This window comes from Diceros bicornis, chromosome 15, assembly GCF_020826845.1.
Source record: "Diceros bicornis minor isolate mBicDic1 chromosome 15, mDicBic1.mat.cur, whole genome shotgun sequence".
In the NCBI taxonomy this organism is placed as follows: Eukaryota; Metazoa; Chordata; class Mammalia; order Perissodactyla; family Rhinocerotidae; genus Diceros; species Diceros bicornis.
Genome location: NC_080754.1, coordinates 63164388 through 63184039, shown reverse-complemented (window position 1 = coordinate 63184039; position 19652 = coordinate 63164388). Strand labels below are relative to the sequence as shown.

Here is a 19652-nt window from a genome sequence, read left to right as displayed (position 1 = left end):
CTGAATAATGTTGTGCAATGTGTATGGGATTTACTATATTTATTAGTCTGCTAGGACTGTCATAACAAAGTATCACAGAGTGGTTTAACCAAAAGAAATTTATTTCTCACAGTTCTGAAAGCTAGAAGTCTGAGACCAAGGTGTGAGCTGGGTTGGTTTCCTCTGCGGGCCATGAGGGACAGATCTATTCCAGGTCTCTCTACTCGGCTTGGAGATGGCTGTCTTCTCCCTGTGTCTTCATCTCTTCTTCCCTCCGTATATGTCTGATTCCAAATTTCCTCCTCTAATCCAAAATTCCGCTAGTCATATTGAACTAGAGCCCACCCATTTAAATTTTATTATTTTTTAAGGCGTATACCTCCAAATACAGCTATATTCTGAGATACTGGGCATTAGGACTTCAACATATGAATTTTGGGAGGGGACACAGTTCAGCTGATAACACTATATTTTAAAATATTCATTGGCATTTACATTGTGATTATAAATATGTAAAAATAGATGAGCATGTGGAGGACTAGAAGATAAAGTGAAAAAATGAAAACAATTATGTCAGGATAGAGGAATTAAGAGTTTATCTTACTTCTTATAAAAATGTTTCAAGTTTTGTTTTATACCAACTTTTCAATTGAAGAACCATGCCATGCAGAATCAACTCACACCATAAAGATATATCCATATAGATCACAAATAAAAGCTGGTATTTAAAAAAAAGTATTTGTTATTTAAAATGTTTGTAATATTGTCAAAGTTTATAGTTAATACATGATTTTAGCTTTTAGAATAGGTGTTATATAATTTGCTAGCTAATACAAGTATAATTATTAGTATTAATCTCATATAATCAATTTCTTTGCCTTGATAAGATTTTCCTGTTGTCCTTAGTCCTGTTAGTTTACTCAAGTGAACTTAAAATTATGTTAGATCATTACATTTTTAGGAAACCTCTATAACATTATTGCCAAGGCATACTGATGTTACAAACAGTGTGTGACCATAAATTCACAGACTTTACATAGTTTTATTACAATAACATAAAAAAATCTCAAAAACTAAATTTATTATTTAATGAAAGGATCATAAAACACTAGATTTCTTAAAAACTTTTTATTTTGAAATACTCACAGATTTACAAGAAGTTGCCAAGAAATACATAGGGAGGTCCCACGCCACCTTCACTCTACTTTTCCCGTGCTGACATTTTGTATAACTACAGTATACTACCAAAACCAGAAAACGGACATGGCTACAATCCATGGGGCTAATTCAGATTTCACCAGTTACACACACCCGCATTTATGTGTGTGTGTGTGTGTTTGTGGGTAGTTCTATACAATTTTATCACCTGTGTAGCTTCGTGTAACTACCAACACAATCAAAATACAGGACTGCTCTATCACCACAAAGCTGCCTCCTTCTAGCCCTGTACAGCCACACCTGCTCCTATGCACACCATCCCTAATCCCTGGCAACCACTGATCTGTTCTCCATCTCTATAATTTTATTGCAAGAATGCTATATAAACACACTCATATAGTATTAACCTTTTGAGACTGGCTTTTTTTACTCACATAGTTCCTTTGAGCATGTAATAATAATTGGTTCCTTGGTATTGCTGAGTAGTATTCCATGGTATGGATATAACACAGCTTGTCCTTCCTCCACTGAAGAACATTTGGGTTGTTTCCACTTTTGGCTATTATGAATAAAGCTCCTATGAACATTTATGTATAGGTTTTTGCACAAACATAGGTTTTCATTTCTCAGGGATAAATGCCCAAGAGTGCAATTACTGGGTCATGTGGTAAGTGCATCTTTAGTGTTAAAGGAAATTGCAAAATTATTTCCTAGAATGGTTGCAGTAATTTACATTCCTACCAGCAATGCTAGGTGATCCAGTTTCTCCAATCCTTGCCAACACTTGGTATAATCAATTAAAATTTTAGACATTCTAATAGATGTGTGGTAGTATTTCATTATGGTTATAATTTGCATTTCCCTCGTTAGCTAATGATGTTGCACATCTTTTCATGTGCTTATTTGCCATCTGTATATCCTCTTTGGTGAAATTTCTGCTCATATATTTAGCCCATTTTCTAATTAGGCTTTTTTTTTAATGTAGAATTTTGAGAGTTTTTTAAAATATATTCTAGACACAAGTCCTTTGTTGGATATATGGTTTGCAAATATTTTCTCCCAGTCTGTAACTTGTCTTTTCATCCTCTTACCAGGATCTTTCACAGAGCAAAAGTTCTTAATTTTGTTGAGGTCCTTTTTATCAATTTTCCCTTTTATGTATCGTGCTTTTAGTTCAAGTCTAAGAATCCTAGGTCCCAAAGATTTGCTAGTTTTATATTGTACATCTAGCTTTGTGGTCTATTTTGAGTTAATTTTTGTATATGGTGTGAGGTTTAGGTCAAGGTTCATTTTTTTTTTTTTTTTTTAATTTTGCCTATGGATACTCAATTACTCCTGTACCATTTGTTGAAAAAGCTAGGCTACCCTTCCTCCACTGAATTTCTTGTGCACCCTTGTTAAAAATCAGTTGGGCATATTTATGTGGGTCTCTCTCTCTTTCTCTTTCTCTCTCTATATATAAATTTTTTTAATTTAAAACTTAAAAATATATACATATATATTTAAAGTATAGGTGAAGGGCATTAATTTTGTTCCTTTATTTAGGGCTACAAGCTCACCACAATGAAGACTTCTGTAGGATAAATGAGAATTTAATACAACAGAAGGAACATGGACTTTAAAATAAAAAAGAATAAAATAATAAGAACATCTTGATTCCTTACTGTGCTAGGCATACTGTAGAGAGTGTGTGCATGTGTGCGCACGTGCATGCACGGACTTCCTCATTTTACAGATGAGAACTTAGAGGCGTAGGTTTTTTGTAAGTAGTAGAGTCAGGAGGTGAACTTCGGCTCTCTGGCTCGGGAACCCTTCTCTTAGGATTTCTGTATATCTTTAAGTATTTCAGAATTGAAGCCCACAACATGAGAGGCCAGTACAGGCTGGCGCAGACACACTGGCTGTGTGGCCCTTCCCGAGGCCTGGCGGTCAGGTCTGTGAAAGGGCAAAGCTACCAAGGATCCCACATTCCCCTCCAGATTCTTCCAGATTTCTGCCTCAAGTTCTAATCACTGACTTTGAACTGGTTTAATAAACTTAAGTAAAAGCTGAATTAAATAGTCAAGACAACAAACTAGAAATAAGAAACATTAACAAGTTAAGATTAACAGAGTGACTGTTGAAAGTATTCTTCAGCTATAATTCACATTAAGTCCCTATAATTTTTGCAAACAGCAAATAAATTGAAATATAATTATAACACTTTAGAAGTTTTTAAAAGTGTGAAAAAGTTCATTTCACTATTTATACCAGCATTGTCCAATAAAAATATTATGCAAGCCACATACATATTTTAAATTTTTCTAGTAGCCACATTAAAAATGTAAAAAGAAACAGATAAAATTACTTTTAATAGTATTTTATTTAACTCCACATATCCAAAATATTAGCATTCAACAAGAGGCGAGAGTCACATTTCAAGTGCTCAATAGCTACGTGTGGCTGGTGGCTACACATGAGACAGGGCAGGACAATACGTTTCCTGGGCTCTTGGTCATCTTTCTGTATAGCTGTGATAGTTCCTCAAGCTTGTCAAGAATTAGCCTTTAAAAGCATTACACAATTTATTTTCTCTGAATCTAAATTTAAGACGTAGATTATTTACTTAAAATTCTATGTTGTGAAATTGGCATGTTTATATATTTACTAGAACTGCTGCTAAATTTAAAGTGTGTTCAAACTGATCAAAGAAACCCTAAAAAGGCAAGCATCAGCACGTTTGGAGGACTGCATATACTTGTACATGTTTGTATAGCTATGCCCCTGGGGCTTTGATTGTGCTGATAGCATTGAGTAAGGAGAAAGTTTTTAACAAGGAGCAAAAATCCCTTAAAGTAATATGGCACTAGTTTCACACACCCCATCTGTTGTGTTCACTAAGCTCTTGCTTGGGAATTGAATATACTGTCCTGGTGTACGTATTTCCATCTCTGAGCTTCTGCAATCACTACTGTGTAACTTCTAAATGAAGCCCTCCTGCTTCTGCTGTAAAAGTAATGTGATTTACTATAATGGGAAACGTTAAAGTCAAGGGTTGAAAACTAACTGCTGTCTCCTCATGTTAGATAAAATGTAAAATGTACTATTACTTGTAAGTGAAAAACAAAATGGGCATACACCTTGACTCTTCAATTCCACTTTTAGGAATTAACCATGTTAAAGAAAAAATGGGACAAGATCATAGAAATGCATGTGTAAAGATGTTCATTGAAGCCTTATTTATAAAAGCAAAAACTATGATCAACCTAAATGTCCATGAATGGGAACTAGTTAAATAAGTTAAGATACATTCCTATGAGATACTAGGTCAACATAGTTTACGTAGTTAGTTAGTGTGACTATATCTCCATGACATATTATTAAGTGTCAATATCTAGGCACAGAAAAAAAGGTTAGGAAGTTCTATAGCAAAATGTTATCAGCAGATATCTCCGTGCAGTGAGACTGCAGATGATGTTCACTGCCTCCTTTGCTCTTTTTCTGTATTTTCTGTTTTTACATTGAGGCTGTTTTATGTTTATGGCCAGAAAAACCCTTAAATGCATTTGAATTTGTAGAAAAAAAAGAATTATTAAGTTTTTGCATTTGCCTTCTTATAAGTTCAGTCAACAACTTTCAAACTGGTTTAAAAATCAGATTAAGAATTTTACTACTGATAGTAACCCACAGCTTCCAGGCAAGTGTAGCTCATAAACAAGGCCTTTCCTCTCTCCTTACTCCCTCTCCCCAAATTATAGAAGTAATACTCGAGCATTACCAAAAACATTCAGAAAATATTCAGAGATTTTAAAAAGGAACACAAAGATTATCAGCAATCTCAGTACTAAAATTTGGGTGTACTTTTACTTCCATTTCAATTCCACAATGGTCACTGAGCACCTACAGTGTGATAGGCACAATTGTCTTAAAATGCTAGGAATACAGCAGTCACCAAGCAGGCAAAATTCCTATCCTCATGGAGATTACAGCCCAGTGAAAGGAAACTGTCAGTCAACACATAAATCAGTAAATGGATGAGAATATTTCCGACTGTGATAAACGTTGCTAAAAATAAAACAGAAAAATAGGATAGAGACATATAAGGGAAGATTACTTTAACTAGAGTGGTCAGCACAGACCTCTCTGAGGAAGTGACATTTGAACTAAGACTTAATCACAAGAAAGGGCCGCTACTTGTCCTGGGAAAGCCTTAGCCAACTCCTCCTTGATTAAGTTAAACTGCCTCCCTCTGTCCACGTATCACAGAGTCATGCCACAGTCACATTCAGTGAGAATAAAGTCAGTGAGGTTTTCTGAGGGAGGAGTATTATTCTTTGATGCAGATGGGCTTCAGTGCCTCCTTGCCTTTTCTGTCTCTTTCTGTGATTGTGACATATTGCAGTCTATGTGTTCTTACGTGGTTTACGTAAACTAACAATCGTAAAGTGGACAATTGGCTTAAAAGATTCTCAAAAAGAAATCATGGATTAGAGAAGATACTAATAACGCAACAAAATGAAAACAAAAACTGGTAGAGCTGATGCTTCTTCTATTCCGGCATGACTGAGTTTACCATTACTGACATTACAAGGTAAATATTCTATAATAAGATGTGACAAGACACTCAAAAATGAGAAAATTGGGCCGGCCCAACAGCGTAGTGGTTAAGTTCACACACTCCGCCTCAGCGGCCTGGGGTTCACAGGTTCAGATGCCAGGCAAGGACCCATGCACTGCTTGTCAAGCCATACTGTGGCGGCATCCCATATAAAGTAGAGGAGGATGGGCACGGATGTTAGTCCAGGGCCAATCTTCCCCAGCAAAAAGAGGAGGATTGGCAATGGATGTTAGCTCAGGGCTAATCTTCCTCACAAAAAGTAGATAAAAAATAAAAAAGAGAAAGTATTAAAAATTGTCAATTTTTGCAATGACATGGCTTTCATTTGCAATGAAAACATGGCTGTTATAATATTCATCTGTATTTGTTTAAATTTCATTCTTAAAATTAGTTAAAAATGATATCGTCATATACAAACTCATTTCTGAAGGCCATATTGCATAACAAAATTAGGAAATTGAAGTTGTATGGTTAGAATGATTTCTTGTTTCTAACATTTAACTATGAAAATTTAAAAATATACAGAAAAGTTGAAAGAATTGTACAGAGAACACAAATATACACACTGCCTAGATTCTTCAATTAACAGTTTACTATATTTGCTTTATCCTATAGCTACCCATCTATCCATCTTATATTTTTATTCATTTCAAGGTAAGTTGCAGACATCAATATACTTCACTCCTAAACACTTCAGCACGCATGTCATTAATTAGCATTCAATATATATCCTATTTTTGAGTAAAATTTACCTACAAAGAATGCACAAATCTCAAATGTTTATCATCCAGTGTTTTGCCAAATGCATCCACTGTGTAACACAAACCTCTGTCAAAACAGCGAGTACCACCATCACCACAGAGAGTGCCCACAGGCCCCTTTCCAGTCCAGCCTCCCTCCAAGGTCACTACCGATTTTTTTCCAGGATAGGTTAGTTCTGCCTATTCTAGAACATTATATAAATGGAATCATACAGTATATATTATTTGTGTAAGACTACTTTCATACATGCATACATATTAAAGTATAAACAATTTTATACTTTATAATATAAAACAATTTTATATGTCATAATAAACAAGGCAGCATATTTCTGAGGTTTATCCAAGTTACTGCATTATCTGCAGTTCATTCTATATTCCATTGTTTATTCAGTTGCTTTTTCGATAATCCCTTCTATTGATGTACTTCTGGGTTTTTTCCAGCTAAAGGCTATTTTGAATAAAGTTGCTGAATATTCTTGTGTAAGTATTTTTTGGACATATGTTTTCATTTTTGGGGTGGGGGGTAAATTCCAAAGAGAAGAATTTCAGGGTCATCAGATAGATGTACCTTTAGTTTTATAAAAAAGTCAGATCTTTTCTCAAAGTGGCCGTAGCATTTTATCCTCTCACCAATTTGTAGGAGAGTTCCAGTTGCCCTCCTTCCTCACCAACATTTGCTGTGTCAGTCTTTTTCATTCTAACCAATCCAGGGGCTTGTGTGTACTGGTGTCTCACTGTGGTTTCTATTTGATTTCCCTTGTAACTGATAGTGTTGAGCACTTTTTCATGTCCTTATTGGCCATTTGTACATCTTTCCTTGTAAAGCGTTGTTCAAATCTTTTGGCCATTTTGATTGGACTGTTTGTCCTCTTAGCATTGACTGGTAGGTGTTCCTTATGTAACCTGGACAGCAGTCCTTTGTCACATGTTTTTGAATATTTTCTCTGTGGCTAACCTATTCACTTTTTTTAATGGCATCTTTTGATGAGCACAAGTTTTTAATTTTGATGAAGTCTAATTTATCAATTTTTGTTCTTTTGTAGTTCTTACTTCTGTGTCGTAGTGAAGAAACCCTCATTTACTATCAACTCATGAAGATATTTTCCTATGTTTCTTCTTTTACAGTTTTAGCTTTTATATTTAGCTCCAAGATTTATGTTGAATTAATTTTTATGTATGATGTGATGTAGGAGTCGAGGTATATTTTCCCATTTGGGTATTCAGCTGTTCCAGCACAGTCTGTTGAAAGATTTTCTTTTTCCTACTGGGTTGTTTTGGTGCCTTTATGAAAAGTGAAATGGTCATATAAACAAGAGTCATTTACCAGGCTATTTTGTTCCATTGATCTATTGTTGATCCATATGTCAGTCCTACACTGACTTGATTACTGTGATTTTATAATAAATCTTAAGAGTCAGGCAATGTTAATTCTCCATTGTTTGAGTACTTTTTAAAGAGTTACCTTTTAATTTATTTATTAGCTGTTTAGCTATATCTTTTTGTACTTATTGTTTAGTGGTTGCTCTAGGAATTATACATCCCTAACTTTTTAGTCTACATAGAATAAATATTGCACCATGTCACACTGAATATAAAAACAGTGCAACCATATGGATCTACTCACCCCCTCCCTCTGTCCTTTATGCTCTAGTTGCCATACGGTAAATCAACATAATTTGTAAATCTCACCACGTTATAATTCTTACTTTAAGTGAGCAAGAATTTTTTTAAAAATTCAAAAGAAAAAAGAGCCTTTCATATTTACCCATATTTATCATTTATGGTGCATTTTAATCCTTCCTAAGAACCCTGGGGCTCTGTTCATTTTTTTTCGATGTTTATTTTATCTCTCTTCTTCAAATTGAATAATTTCTATTGACCTATCATAAAGTTCACTAAAATACAGATATTGTATTTTTCAATTCTTGAATTTCCAATTTTTAACAGTTTCTTGCTGAGATTTTCTATCTTTTCATTCATTATTAGCTTATTTTCCTTTACGTCATTGGACATAGTTAACAGCAGATTGGGAATTCTGGTCAGTTAATTATATAATCCAGATCAACTTGGGCTTGGTCTCTACTGACTATCTAGTCTTTTGAGTATGGGCCATTTTCCTGTTTCTTCCCAGATGAAGTAGTTTGGGGTTGTATCCTGAACATTGTGGATGTTATGTTATGGAGACTCTGGATTCTGTTATGTTCCTCTAAAGTATTGATTTTTTTGGTACTGTTTTGTTTTAACAAGCAGTTAACCTGGCTGAACTCAACTGTAAACTCTGTGCCCCTAGGGGAGGTGGCAGGTAATATCCATTACATTAGCCCCAGACGGGCTGCTTAGAGTCTTCCCTGTGCACATGTGTTTCAGGGATAAGCCAGAGATTTGGGAAGAGTTTATATGCAAAATTTGAGCTCTCCCTTTCTGACTCTCTGGGATATCGTCTTTTCTGGATATCCTCTCACTTCTTAGAAGCTGGAGCCGCCTTGATCTCTGTCTTCCAGTCTTCAAGCCCAAAAGACTACAGATTTCTATCAGAGTTTTAGTTTCCCTTCTTGGAACAGATTGTACCCTGACCTCAATCTAATAGGCTTAAAAAAAAAACAATCAAGGAATTCACCCAGTGCCATTCTCTTCTTTCAATTAAAAAAAATTCGATTAACTTTTTTTAGATCAGTTTTAGGCTCATAGCAAAATTAAGCAGAAAGTACAGAGAATTCCCATAGACCTCCTGTCCCCAAACATGCACAGCCTCCCCCACCATCAACATCCTGCACCAGAGTGGTACATTTGTTACAATCAATGAACCTACATTGACACATTGTTATCATCCAAAATCCAGAGTTTACATTAGGGTTCACTCTTGGTGTTGTACATTTTATGGGTTTTGACAAATGTATAAAGACACGTATCCACCATTATAGTACCATACAAAATAGTTTCACCGCTCTAAAAATCCTCCGTGCTCCACCTATTCATTCTTCCCACCCACCTTGGCAACTACTGAGCTCTACTATTTCCATAGATTCATCTTTTCCAGAATGTCATGTAGTTGGAATCATACAGTATGTAGCCTTTTCAGATTGGCTTTTTTCAATTAGCAATATGCCTTCTTTCAATTTTTGACCTTCCCTCTATTATGTGCTTGGTTTTGGTCCCTCTCCAGTGTTTTTAGGTAGTTATTTTGTCCAGAATTTATAGTTGTTATTTGTGGGAAGTCTGATCTAAGATGAGTTACTCAGCCATTAACAGAGAAAAAAGTTTAAAAATACAAATTAGGAGCTGGCATGGTGGTGTAGTGGTTAAGTTTGGCATGCTCTGCTTTGGCGGCCCAGGTTCACGGGTTCAGATCTCAGGCACAGACCTACACCACTCATCAAGCCATGCTGTGGTGGTGACCCACATATAAAGTAGAAGCAGACTGACACAGATGTTAGCTCAGGGCCAGTCTCCCTCAAGCCAAAATGAGGAGGAGTGGCAACAGATGTTAGCTCAGGGCCAATCTTCCTCACCGCCCCCCTCCCCCCAAAAAATAGCACATTTAACAGGAATAACCAGACTTCTGGTCACAGCTCAAGATAGATATACCAGAGCTGACATTAGATCAGCCTATAATTATTGAATTTCAGGGTTAGACTAGATCTTAATGGTCATCTAGTCTACCAACCAATAACAGGTTTAAAAGTTAATCATAATTCCTATCACATAAGACAAAATAGCATTATTTCATTACTTACGATATACTATTTACAAAAAACATTTACAATTATGTTCTAAATATATGTTACAAACCTGTCAAGGCTTTTTCACTTATGGATTTAATTTGTAGAAAAACTTCTCTTTTCAGTGAAGTCCAGTTTTGAAAATTATCATATACTTCATTTTTAATACTGGTTAACTCCCTTTTAGTAAAAGTAAGTAACGAAAGAGTCTTATTCCAGAAAAATGTGTACTCCATCAATCTTTGACTGTAAAGTAGTAAAAAAAAATTAGAATTCTTAAAAACAGCAGGAAAAATAACAAATATTTCTTTGAAAAAATTGTTTTCTTTGAAAAATAGTTTTAGAGTGACCATATAATCTACTAAGTGGAGACAATTTTGAAAGAGAAAGGAAGTTCTATTTATGTTATGCTATGATGATAGATACAAACTGGGCATATCCCAAGAAGACTGAGGTAGATGGTCACCCCAACTCACGTCCATTGTGCTATGATTTTAACTGTAAAGAAAGATAGCTAACTATTTTCATACACATTTATTCTATTAATATTTTAAAATTAATTTTAACAGCAAACATTTAGTAAAGAAAATTAGGTCAAAAGTGACTTAGTCACAGAATCTAAATGAGAATCTCAGATTCTTGAGCAGCATTCTTCCTGCATACCATGGCTCTACAGCCAGTGTAAAACCTGGGGTGATAATAAATAAAACCTTTTAAGGCGACTGACCCAGTGCTTTTGCTTCATCAAATGCCAGAGCTCAAAGTAATCACATGTTTTTTGCCATCTCAATGCCTTTCATTACTTCAGATATTCTGGCTGTAATTCACCTAATAATCAAGCAAGATACAGCCACAGATCTGGGAGTTATCAGCAAAAAGAGGATGATGAAGCCATGAGAATTAATTATTTGGTTAACATCAATCTTCCTGATAGACTAAGATCTATGATGCAGAGACTGTACCTGTCTTGTTCATCACAGTCTCCCTAGCACCTAGCACATAGCATGTGTTCAAAAAATACTGACAAATGAATGAATGAGTGAAAAAAACAGATCACTCAGTTGGAGGAATGAAGAAGTGAGAACTGCTGAGGATAAAATACTGGACAACAGCAACATTTATGGGACTAAAACAGAAAAGAATCCCTCAGAGGAGACTAGGGAGGAGCAACCAGTGAGTTAGAACAAAAACCAAAACAATAACATCAGAAAAGCCAGCAGATAAAAGATTTTAAAGAAGAAAGTAGTGGTCAGTGGTTAACGCCTCAGATAAAGGTTGAACAGAGTCCATTGCATCTGGTATTAAGTTGGGGGCTTTGGTGATCTCAGAGAGAGGCATTAGGCAAGAAAGGACTGAGCAGTAAAGCAGAAATGAGAAAATATTCAGTTATGTGGTACCAGCAATAGAGAACCTTGACTGAGGTGGCAAGGAGAGAAAGAGGAAGATGCAGAGTAGAAGGTGGTTTTTTAGGATGGGAGACAACTGAGTGTGTACACAGCTGAGCAGACAGTACGAGTACAGTCACAGAGGCTAAAAACACAAACAAGATATGTGATCATTTCTGTGCAAAGTCATAGAGAGGACGGATGTAAAGCAGAGGCTGAAAGATTAGTCTTCACCAGGAAGAAGAGTGGTATCATTCTGTGTGGTAATTAAGGTCCACCTGAGTGACCAAAAGTCACAGGGGATGCCTCAATCAGCATGCAGATCTGGGAGCTAAGAGACATGTTGATTTCAAAGGGCAGAGAAAAAGTCCAAATAGATCACTAAAGCAAGAGAGCCAATAGTGAGGATGGGAAATACGAATGTGGAACCAGGACTGGTAAGACAGGTAGACAAGACCTATGAACTACATCAAGATTAAGGGGCTGGCTAATGGGCCCAGTCTAGGGCAGCTGTTGGGAGCAATGCATATACTTGGGGGTCAGGGCCTAGAGGGATATTTAACAGAAGGAAAGACTGGATGTGAATGCAGATGCCTCTGTAGGGAGAAAGGGAGGAAACAGAAAATTCAAGCTTGTCAGCTAAGAGCAGATCCACATTTTGTGGGGCCTAAATCTTATATTATTGGTGATAGGTAGGGGGAGGGCTTTCTTGAAAAAAAAAATACAAAAATGATGACTAAAAAATTAGGTTTAAAAGTATGCAATTATTTATAGAATGAGAAAAATCATTACAAATAAAAATTTAAAAGTTGATAAATTCCATCAATATCACAAAGTACAGGGAAACAATATAACTTTTTAATAAGTAGCAGCTCTACAATACTTTTTTGCCTACAATTTTTCGCTACATGCTCTACAAGCACTTCTTCATTTTAGAACCATTTCATTATAATACTTTATGTGGAGAGAATATAAAGATTATACAGCCTTTCATCTAGCATGGCCTTGAGATTTTTATTATTGATAGTTCAGAAAGATTCTTTCGGCTTCATAGCTCATTATTGGTAATACCATGTAAACATTAAGCATTGTAAAATTTGGAAAAACCCTTATCAAATTTTTTTCATATATGAGTACAAGATTTTTGGCATTTCAAGTTTTCTTGGAAAATGGCTAATCTTAAATTGTCTTTGAAATGATAAAATTCATGAACCAGTTTATCTTAGATGTCCTTGAAGTGGCATAATATGATTTTTATGTTATGCTCAGTGATGTTAGTAGTTTTTGTTAAATCAGCAAGCAACTTAAATCTTTTTCCAATGTATTTAAATAATTACCTCCTCTTCATTGAATGAATTATGAAATAATACAAGAGCTTTTATTAAAAATGTATCTCTCTTGGGCCAGCCTGGTGGCATAGTGGTTAAGTACGCATGCTCTGCTTCGGTGGCCCAGGGTTCACTGGTGCGGATCCCAGGTGCGGACCTATACACCGCTCATCAAGCCATGCTGTGGCAGTGTCCCACGTACAAAAAAATGGAGGAAGATTGGCACAGATGTTAGCTTAGGGCCAATCTTTCTCACCAAAAAAAAAAAAAAAAAAAGTCTCTCTTATGATATAATCTGAAAAAAATTGTTACAATTTGTTTCTTTATGCCACAATAATTTCTATAGCTTAAATTGCTCATCTTTATTGCTTTTATTCCATTTTTTAAAAAAATTCATACACATCCAGATTTTTAGTGTACAATGACTTGTGTTGTTGAAGCATTCTAAATTGTTCTTCCAAATGGCAGTTGCAATGGTGCATTCTCAACTCAACTTCCCTCTACTCAGACCCCCAACACTTGTACCTATTCCAAAGGCATGCCAACACCAGGAGTGTGAGAGATGGGAAACCAGAGGGACACAATTTTTGACCAATTACAATTAAACCGTCTTACTTTTGCCAGGGCCCTCCCAGAACCTTGAAAGGGGGTCCTGAGTGAGGGGTTCTGAAACTTAAGCATGATTTGATTCACAGTAAATCTACTTGTGTTGATGACCTTAACTTTCTCTGTGAAATATAAGGCAGACTCACAGCTTCTGAGAGATGAGTAGCACAGGGGAGTCTTAGCAGAATAGTGAGGATTTAGAATAGTACTGGAGGAATTGAGGGCCTGGTGTTCAACAACCTGTAAGTAGGTATGAAGAGGGTTTTAAGGGTAAATACAACAAAATGAGCAGAGGTAAAAGGAGATGGAGTATCGGTAAAGTCCTCAATGCAGAACTATCCTCCATGTAGAAACATCCACTACGTAGAAAATCCCAAGAAATACACACACACACACACACACACACACACACACATAAATACTAGAACTTATAAATGGGTTCATCAAGGTCACAGGATCCATACATAAAAATCAACTTTATGTCTGTATACTAGCAATGACCAATCCCAAAAATAAAATTAAGAAAACAATCCCACTAATAATAACATCAAAAAGAATAAAATATTTAGAAATAAATGTAATAAAAGGAGTGCAAAACTTGTATACTAAAAACAAAACATTTCTGAGAGAACTAAAGATCTCAATGGAAAGACATACCATGTTCATAGATTGAAAGATTCAATATTTTTAAGATGGCAATTCTCCCCAAATTGATCTATAGATTCAATGCTATACCTATCAAAATCCCAGCAGGCTATTTTGCAGAAATTGACAAGCTGATCCTAAAATTCACACGGAAGTGCAAGAGACCCAGAATAGCCAAAACAATCTTGAAAACAAAGAAATTTGGAGAACTTACATTTCTTGATTTCAAGATTTACTAAAAACTACAGTATTCAAAAGAGTGTGGTACTGACATAAGAATAGACATATAGATTAATGGAATAGAATACAGAATACAGAGATAATTTCCTACGTTCATGGTGAATTGACTTTAGGTAAGGGCACCAAGGCAATTCAATAGGGAAAGAATCATCTTTTAACAAATGGTGCTGGAACAACTGAACTTCTACATGAAAAAAGATGACTGTAGATTCTTACCTCTCATCATTCACAAAAGTCAACTCAAAACGTATCATAGACCTAAATATAAGAGCTAAAACTATAAAACTTTTAGAAGAAACTACAGGAGAAAATCTTTGTGACTCTTGGTTAGGTAAAGTTCTTAAATACATTACCAAAAGCACAAACCACAAAACAAAACATTGATAAACTGTACTTCACTAAAAATAACAACTTTTATTCTTCAAAAGACACCACTAAGAAAATGAAAAGACAAGCCACAGACCGAGAGAAAATATTTGCAGATCATACTTCAAATAAAGGACTCATATCCAAAACATATAAAGAACTCTAGTAATCCTATAATAAGAAAACAAACTAATGAAAATTATGCAAAATATTTTAATAGGTATTTCATCAAATAACCATGCAAAAGGTTAATAAGCATGAAAAGATGCTTAACATCATTAGTCATTTGGAAAACACAAATCAAAGCCACAATGAGATACCATTTCACACCCACTAGAATGGCTACAATAAAAAAGACAAACAGTAAGAAGTGTTGGCAAGAACACAGAGAAACTAGAATCCTCTTCCTTGTAGAAATGTAAAATGGTGTAGCCACTTTGTAAAATAGTTTATCAGTTTCTTAAAGTTAAATATAAATTTATGATATGACTCAGTAATTCCACACTTATCTACCCAAAAGAAATGAAACACAGATCCACACAAAGATTTGTACATAAATGTTTATAGCAGCATTATTCATAGTGCCAACAAGTGGAAACAATCCAAACGTCCATCAGCTGGTAAATGCATAAATGAAATATGGTATATCCATACAATGGAATACTATTCAGCAATAAAAGGGAACAAAGAACCGATGCATGATACAACATGGATGAACCTCAAAAACAAAAGTGAAAGAAGCCAGATATAAAAGACCACATACTGTATGATTCCATATATCTGAAATGTCCAGAAAAATGCAAATCTATAGAAACAAAAACAAGATTAGGACATGTGGTGAGATTTACTGCAAATGGCATGAGGATCTTTTTGGGGTGACTCAAATGTTCTAAGATTGGTTGGTAAAGATTGCACAACTCAGTAGGTTTACTAAAAACCATTACATTGCCCACTTAAAATGGGTGGATTTTGTAGTATGTAATAACATCTCGATAAAGCTGCTTAAAAAAAGATGTGAGGTGATAAACTATGGGATCAAGAGTAGAAAATAAAGTAAAGCCAGAAACTGATTGGGAAAATCAGAAAAAATACTGGAAGCCTTAATGAAACTGAAGAGGTCAAGCAAAAGTGAGAGCTGAGAGGGGAGATCTGAGCAGCTGGTATTAAAAACTTCAGAGATGACAGAGTCTGGATTTACAAACAAGAAAAATTAAAGGATAAATACTTTATATTTCAAACAACTTATGAAAGATTCACAATAGGAATTCTGTAAGAGTAAACACTGCTCAAATATTTCAAAACAGATTTATTTGAAATATTGGATTTAGACACAACTTTATATGAAGTGAAGTATACCTATATTGCATACTGTTTTCCAGTATCTATTTCTACAGGTCTTCTAATGTTAATTCCCATTCTCAAAAGACACTTGATTCTGAACGGCAGAGGAGCCGAGCCAGTTGAGGTGTAACACACCCACTCCTGATCACTCACTTGCAAGAGACAGTCTGGAAGGATGGCAGGGAAAACCTAGAGCACAGAGAATACTTTTCTGGAGGCTAGATGATTAAGCTGAATGCAATTAAACATGTGAGAGAATAATTTAGAAAGAGCAATGTGACTCAAAGACATAGTTCACTAATCTACTGAAAGTTTCTTTTGAGCTCTGTAAACAGAGGTGATGATGTCTGAGTAGCTAAAGCTCGGCTTCTTTCTTTACCCCTTTAAGAGAGATCATAAACACCTTTTCTTTACCTACAGCAATCACTACGTTTATGTTCTAGTAAAGTAAATATTTTTAAAATAATCAATAAACTAGTCTAAAATCAGCTTTTAGCAATGCAACAAAATCACTGAACTCGACAACCTTTCAGTTGATTTTATGTTCATGACTGTCTTTTCCTATGCAATGTACCTACTAGTGAGAGTATGAATACAATCAGCAATTATTTTTATTCATCCACCACAAACTTTTATTTATTCCAAAATTATTTTTAGTAAGTTCTACTTTTTTATACAAATCAGATCCCAGACTGTCAAGTTGTGATCTTTTAATAAATAAATAAATAAATAAATAAATAAATAAATAAATAAATAAATAAAAATCACAGATCTATTGAAACTATTTGAAAAAAATAAGCAATAAAAGTATAATGCAAAATGATGACAAAATTAGAACAATGAATAAAAATAACATTTAACTTTGTATATCTAAGTTTCTTCAAGAATTTAAAATACCACAAATCACATGCAAAATGTGCATAATGAAGACGGACCCTATCAGTCCATAATATCCTAAAGCAGCACTAATTATTTACTCTAGCCCTGGTCTAACCTTTAACATTTAGTCAATCCTGCCATTCACGATGACATTCACAGATAAAACAAATGAGACTTCCTTAGCAGACCTGGGCCCAAAGCTACTGCAGGAGCCAATATTGAACACTGATGGTCCTCACTAAAATGCAGAGTTGGGGTCACCTAGGTGGTAGCCTGCTAGTTCAATACCAAATTTCCAGGAAAGGGCAGAGATTTCGTATGATAAAAATTGTCATCTGTTTTGTGAGTAGACTCATTCATTTCCTCAAAAATGGTATATTGAGTATCAGTTATGTGCAAGGCATTAATGAAAGGTAGATGGCCAGCAGGTCATCACCAGATAGTGTATAAGAAATTATTAGCCCAGATAATTTTTCTAACAGAACAATGTTTCTGGTAATAACTAGTAGATTGAATAAAAAAAGAACCTAACATTCAAAATATTTACTTGGCATATTTTTTTAGTCATCCTGAACTTGTGTCTCTTTGTCATGTTCATTTAACTTATTTCCCTTTTCTAAAAGCTAAAAGTTACTGAACTCGAAAAGGAACCATTGTTTCTGATGTTCTCAATATATTCAAATTCATTTTTAGAAAAGAAAATATACTTCCTGGTTTCTTTGGAACATTGGGTTTTACCTTTAGGTATTATAAACCCTCCAAAGATTATATAAAAGCAGAATTAACATCATTTATGTTGGAGATTTCTAAATTTAGGAGGTCTAATAGAAAGTTTCCCTAGTCTATTACTTTTCATGTCACTGGACTGTCAGTCAGGGGATCAAATACACCAAGAAATACTGGTCAAGAGGGAAATGAATTAGTTACTGTCCTTTAATTCCAAGTGTCACTGCAAAATAAGAACAAGGTGTTTGTCTGATTTAAATTTCATTGGTAAAACTATTCAGTTGAGCTATTGGTTAAAAAAACTAGTGAATTTGTTTTCATTTTCTTCAACCCCACCAAATATAGAAACTATATTACTAAATTGTGTTTGAATGTTTATAAAGTTAGTATTAAAAGTATCTTTTCAATCTTATAATTTTCAGTTCTTTAAAGATAATCTTACCTGAAGACTTGTGATTGTCTCTGTTTAATTTTTAACGCATGCTGCAAATCACTCAGTTCCTCCTGTACTCTCTGAAATTCATTCTGGTGACTTTTTAGCTGCATGCTTGCATCTCGAATTCTAAAAATATAAACAAAACAACATCCATTACAAGCTTAAATATTCCCTTTTGAATACTTTAAATTAAAATTTAAATACATTTTTAATAAAAATAAAAGAAGAACACTATGCATCTTTATATATGTTAAATGGATGTATAGAAAAAGTATGGAGAGACCCACGCCAACAGCCACTATCCCTGGGGAGGGGAGTGGAGCTGATGGGTGGGGAAAGGCAATGAATACTGAGGCAGACATAACTTTTACTCTATATCTTTTGTACTGTTTGAATTTTTACAATGAACATGTATGTACTTGAAATATTAATTAAAATGTAACTAAACAAATATCAATTTAATTTTTATTAAAGTAATAGATGTACACAATTTAAAATGTCAGATGTTACTCAAACAATTATTTAAAAAATAGTAATCATTTACCTTTATCCCAATTCCCACTGCAAAAAAACAAATACTCTCAATTTTTTTCCTGTTTCTTCTTGTATTTACCTCTATATTACTAAATAACATGCTTCTACTGTTATTTCTTAATATTTCATTTTAGATATTATTTAGAAAATTAAAAATCAGGGCCAGCCCAGTGGCCTAGTGGTTAAGTTCACGTGCTCCGCTTCTGGTGGCCTGGGGTTAGCAGGTTGGGAACCCTGGGTGCAGACCTACACATCTCTCATCAATCCATGCTGTGGCAGGTGTCCCACATAAAGTAGAGGAAGATGGGCACAGACGTCAGCCCAGGGCCAATCTTTCTCAGCAAAAAAGAGGAGGATTGGCAACAGGTGTCAGCTCAGGGCTAATCTTCCTCACACACACAAAAAAAATCAGTTCAGATCTAGTTCTGCTACATATAACTGAGAATTGAATATGATGGCTTAAATACACAAGGGTATATTATCTCGCGTAAAACAAGTGTTTTGGTAGCCAGTCCAATGCCAATATGATAGCTTTTTATAGTGTCATCAGGGCCGCAGGATCTTTTCAACCCCCTGGTCTACCATCTTCCGTGTGTGTTCTTTGTTCTCCTGTTCCATGATAATGGCTGAAACTCCACCCACTACTTTCCCATTGCAGGCCAGCAGCAGGAGGAGAATAATGGTTCACTGCTCTTTTTAAGGAGATTTCCTGGAATATCACTGAATACTTCTGCTAAACTTAGACACATAGCCAAACATAGGTGCCAGTGAAGCTCAGAAATGCTATCTCTTAACTGGAAGGATTAGCACCCAAATATATCCATAGTTCTATTACCAAGGATGAAGAAAGAACGGATGTTGGGGTAGGCATCTAGCAGTCTCTACCACAATCCTAATAAGAACTGACCCTCCTACACATACCTAAACACCTATACATCTCTCTCCACAC

General features: G+C 35.1%; 1 protein-coding gene across 1 annotated transcript in view; it reads right to left on the bottom strand.

Moving 5' to 3' along the window:
- Positions 1-19652, bottom strand: part of LEKR1 (leucine, glutamate and lysine rich 1) — a 185409-nt gene that overhangs the window by 93065 nt on the left and 72692 nt on the right. The window contains exons 4-5 of the mRNA XM_058556444.1: positions 18176-18295; positions 10288-10463 (exon numbers count right to left, since the gene is read on the bottom strand). Of these exons, the coding sequence (XP_058412427.1) occupies positions 10288-10463; positions 18176-18295 (296 nt within the window). The remainder of the gene's footprint in view (positions 1-10287; positions 10464-18175; positions 18296-19652) is intronic.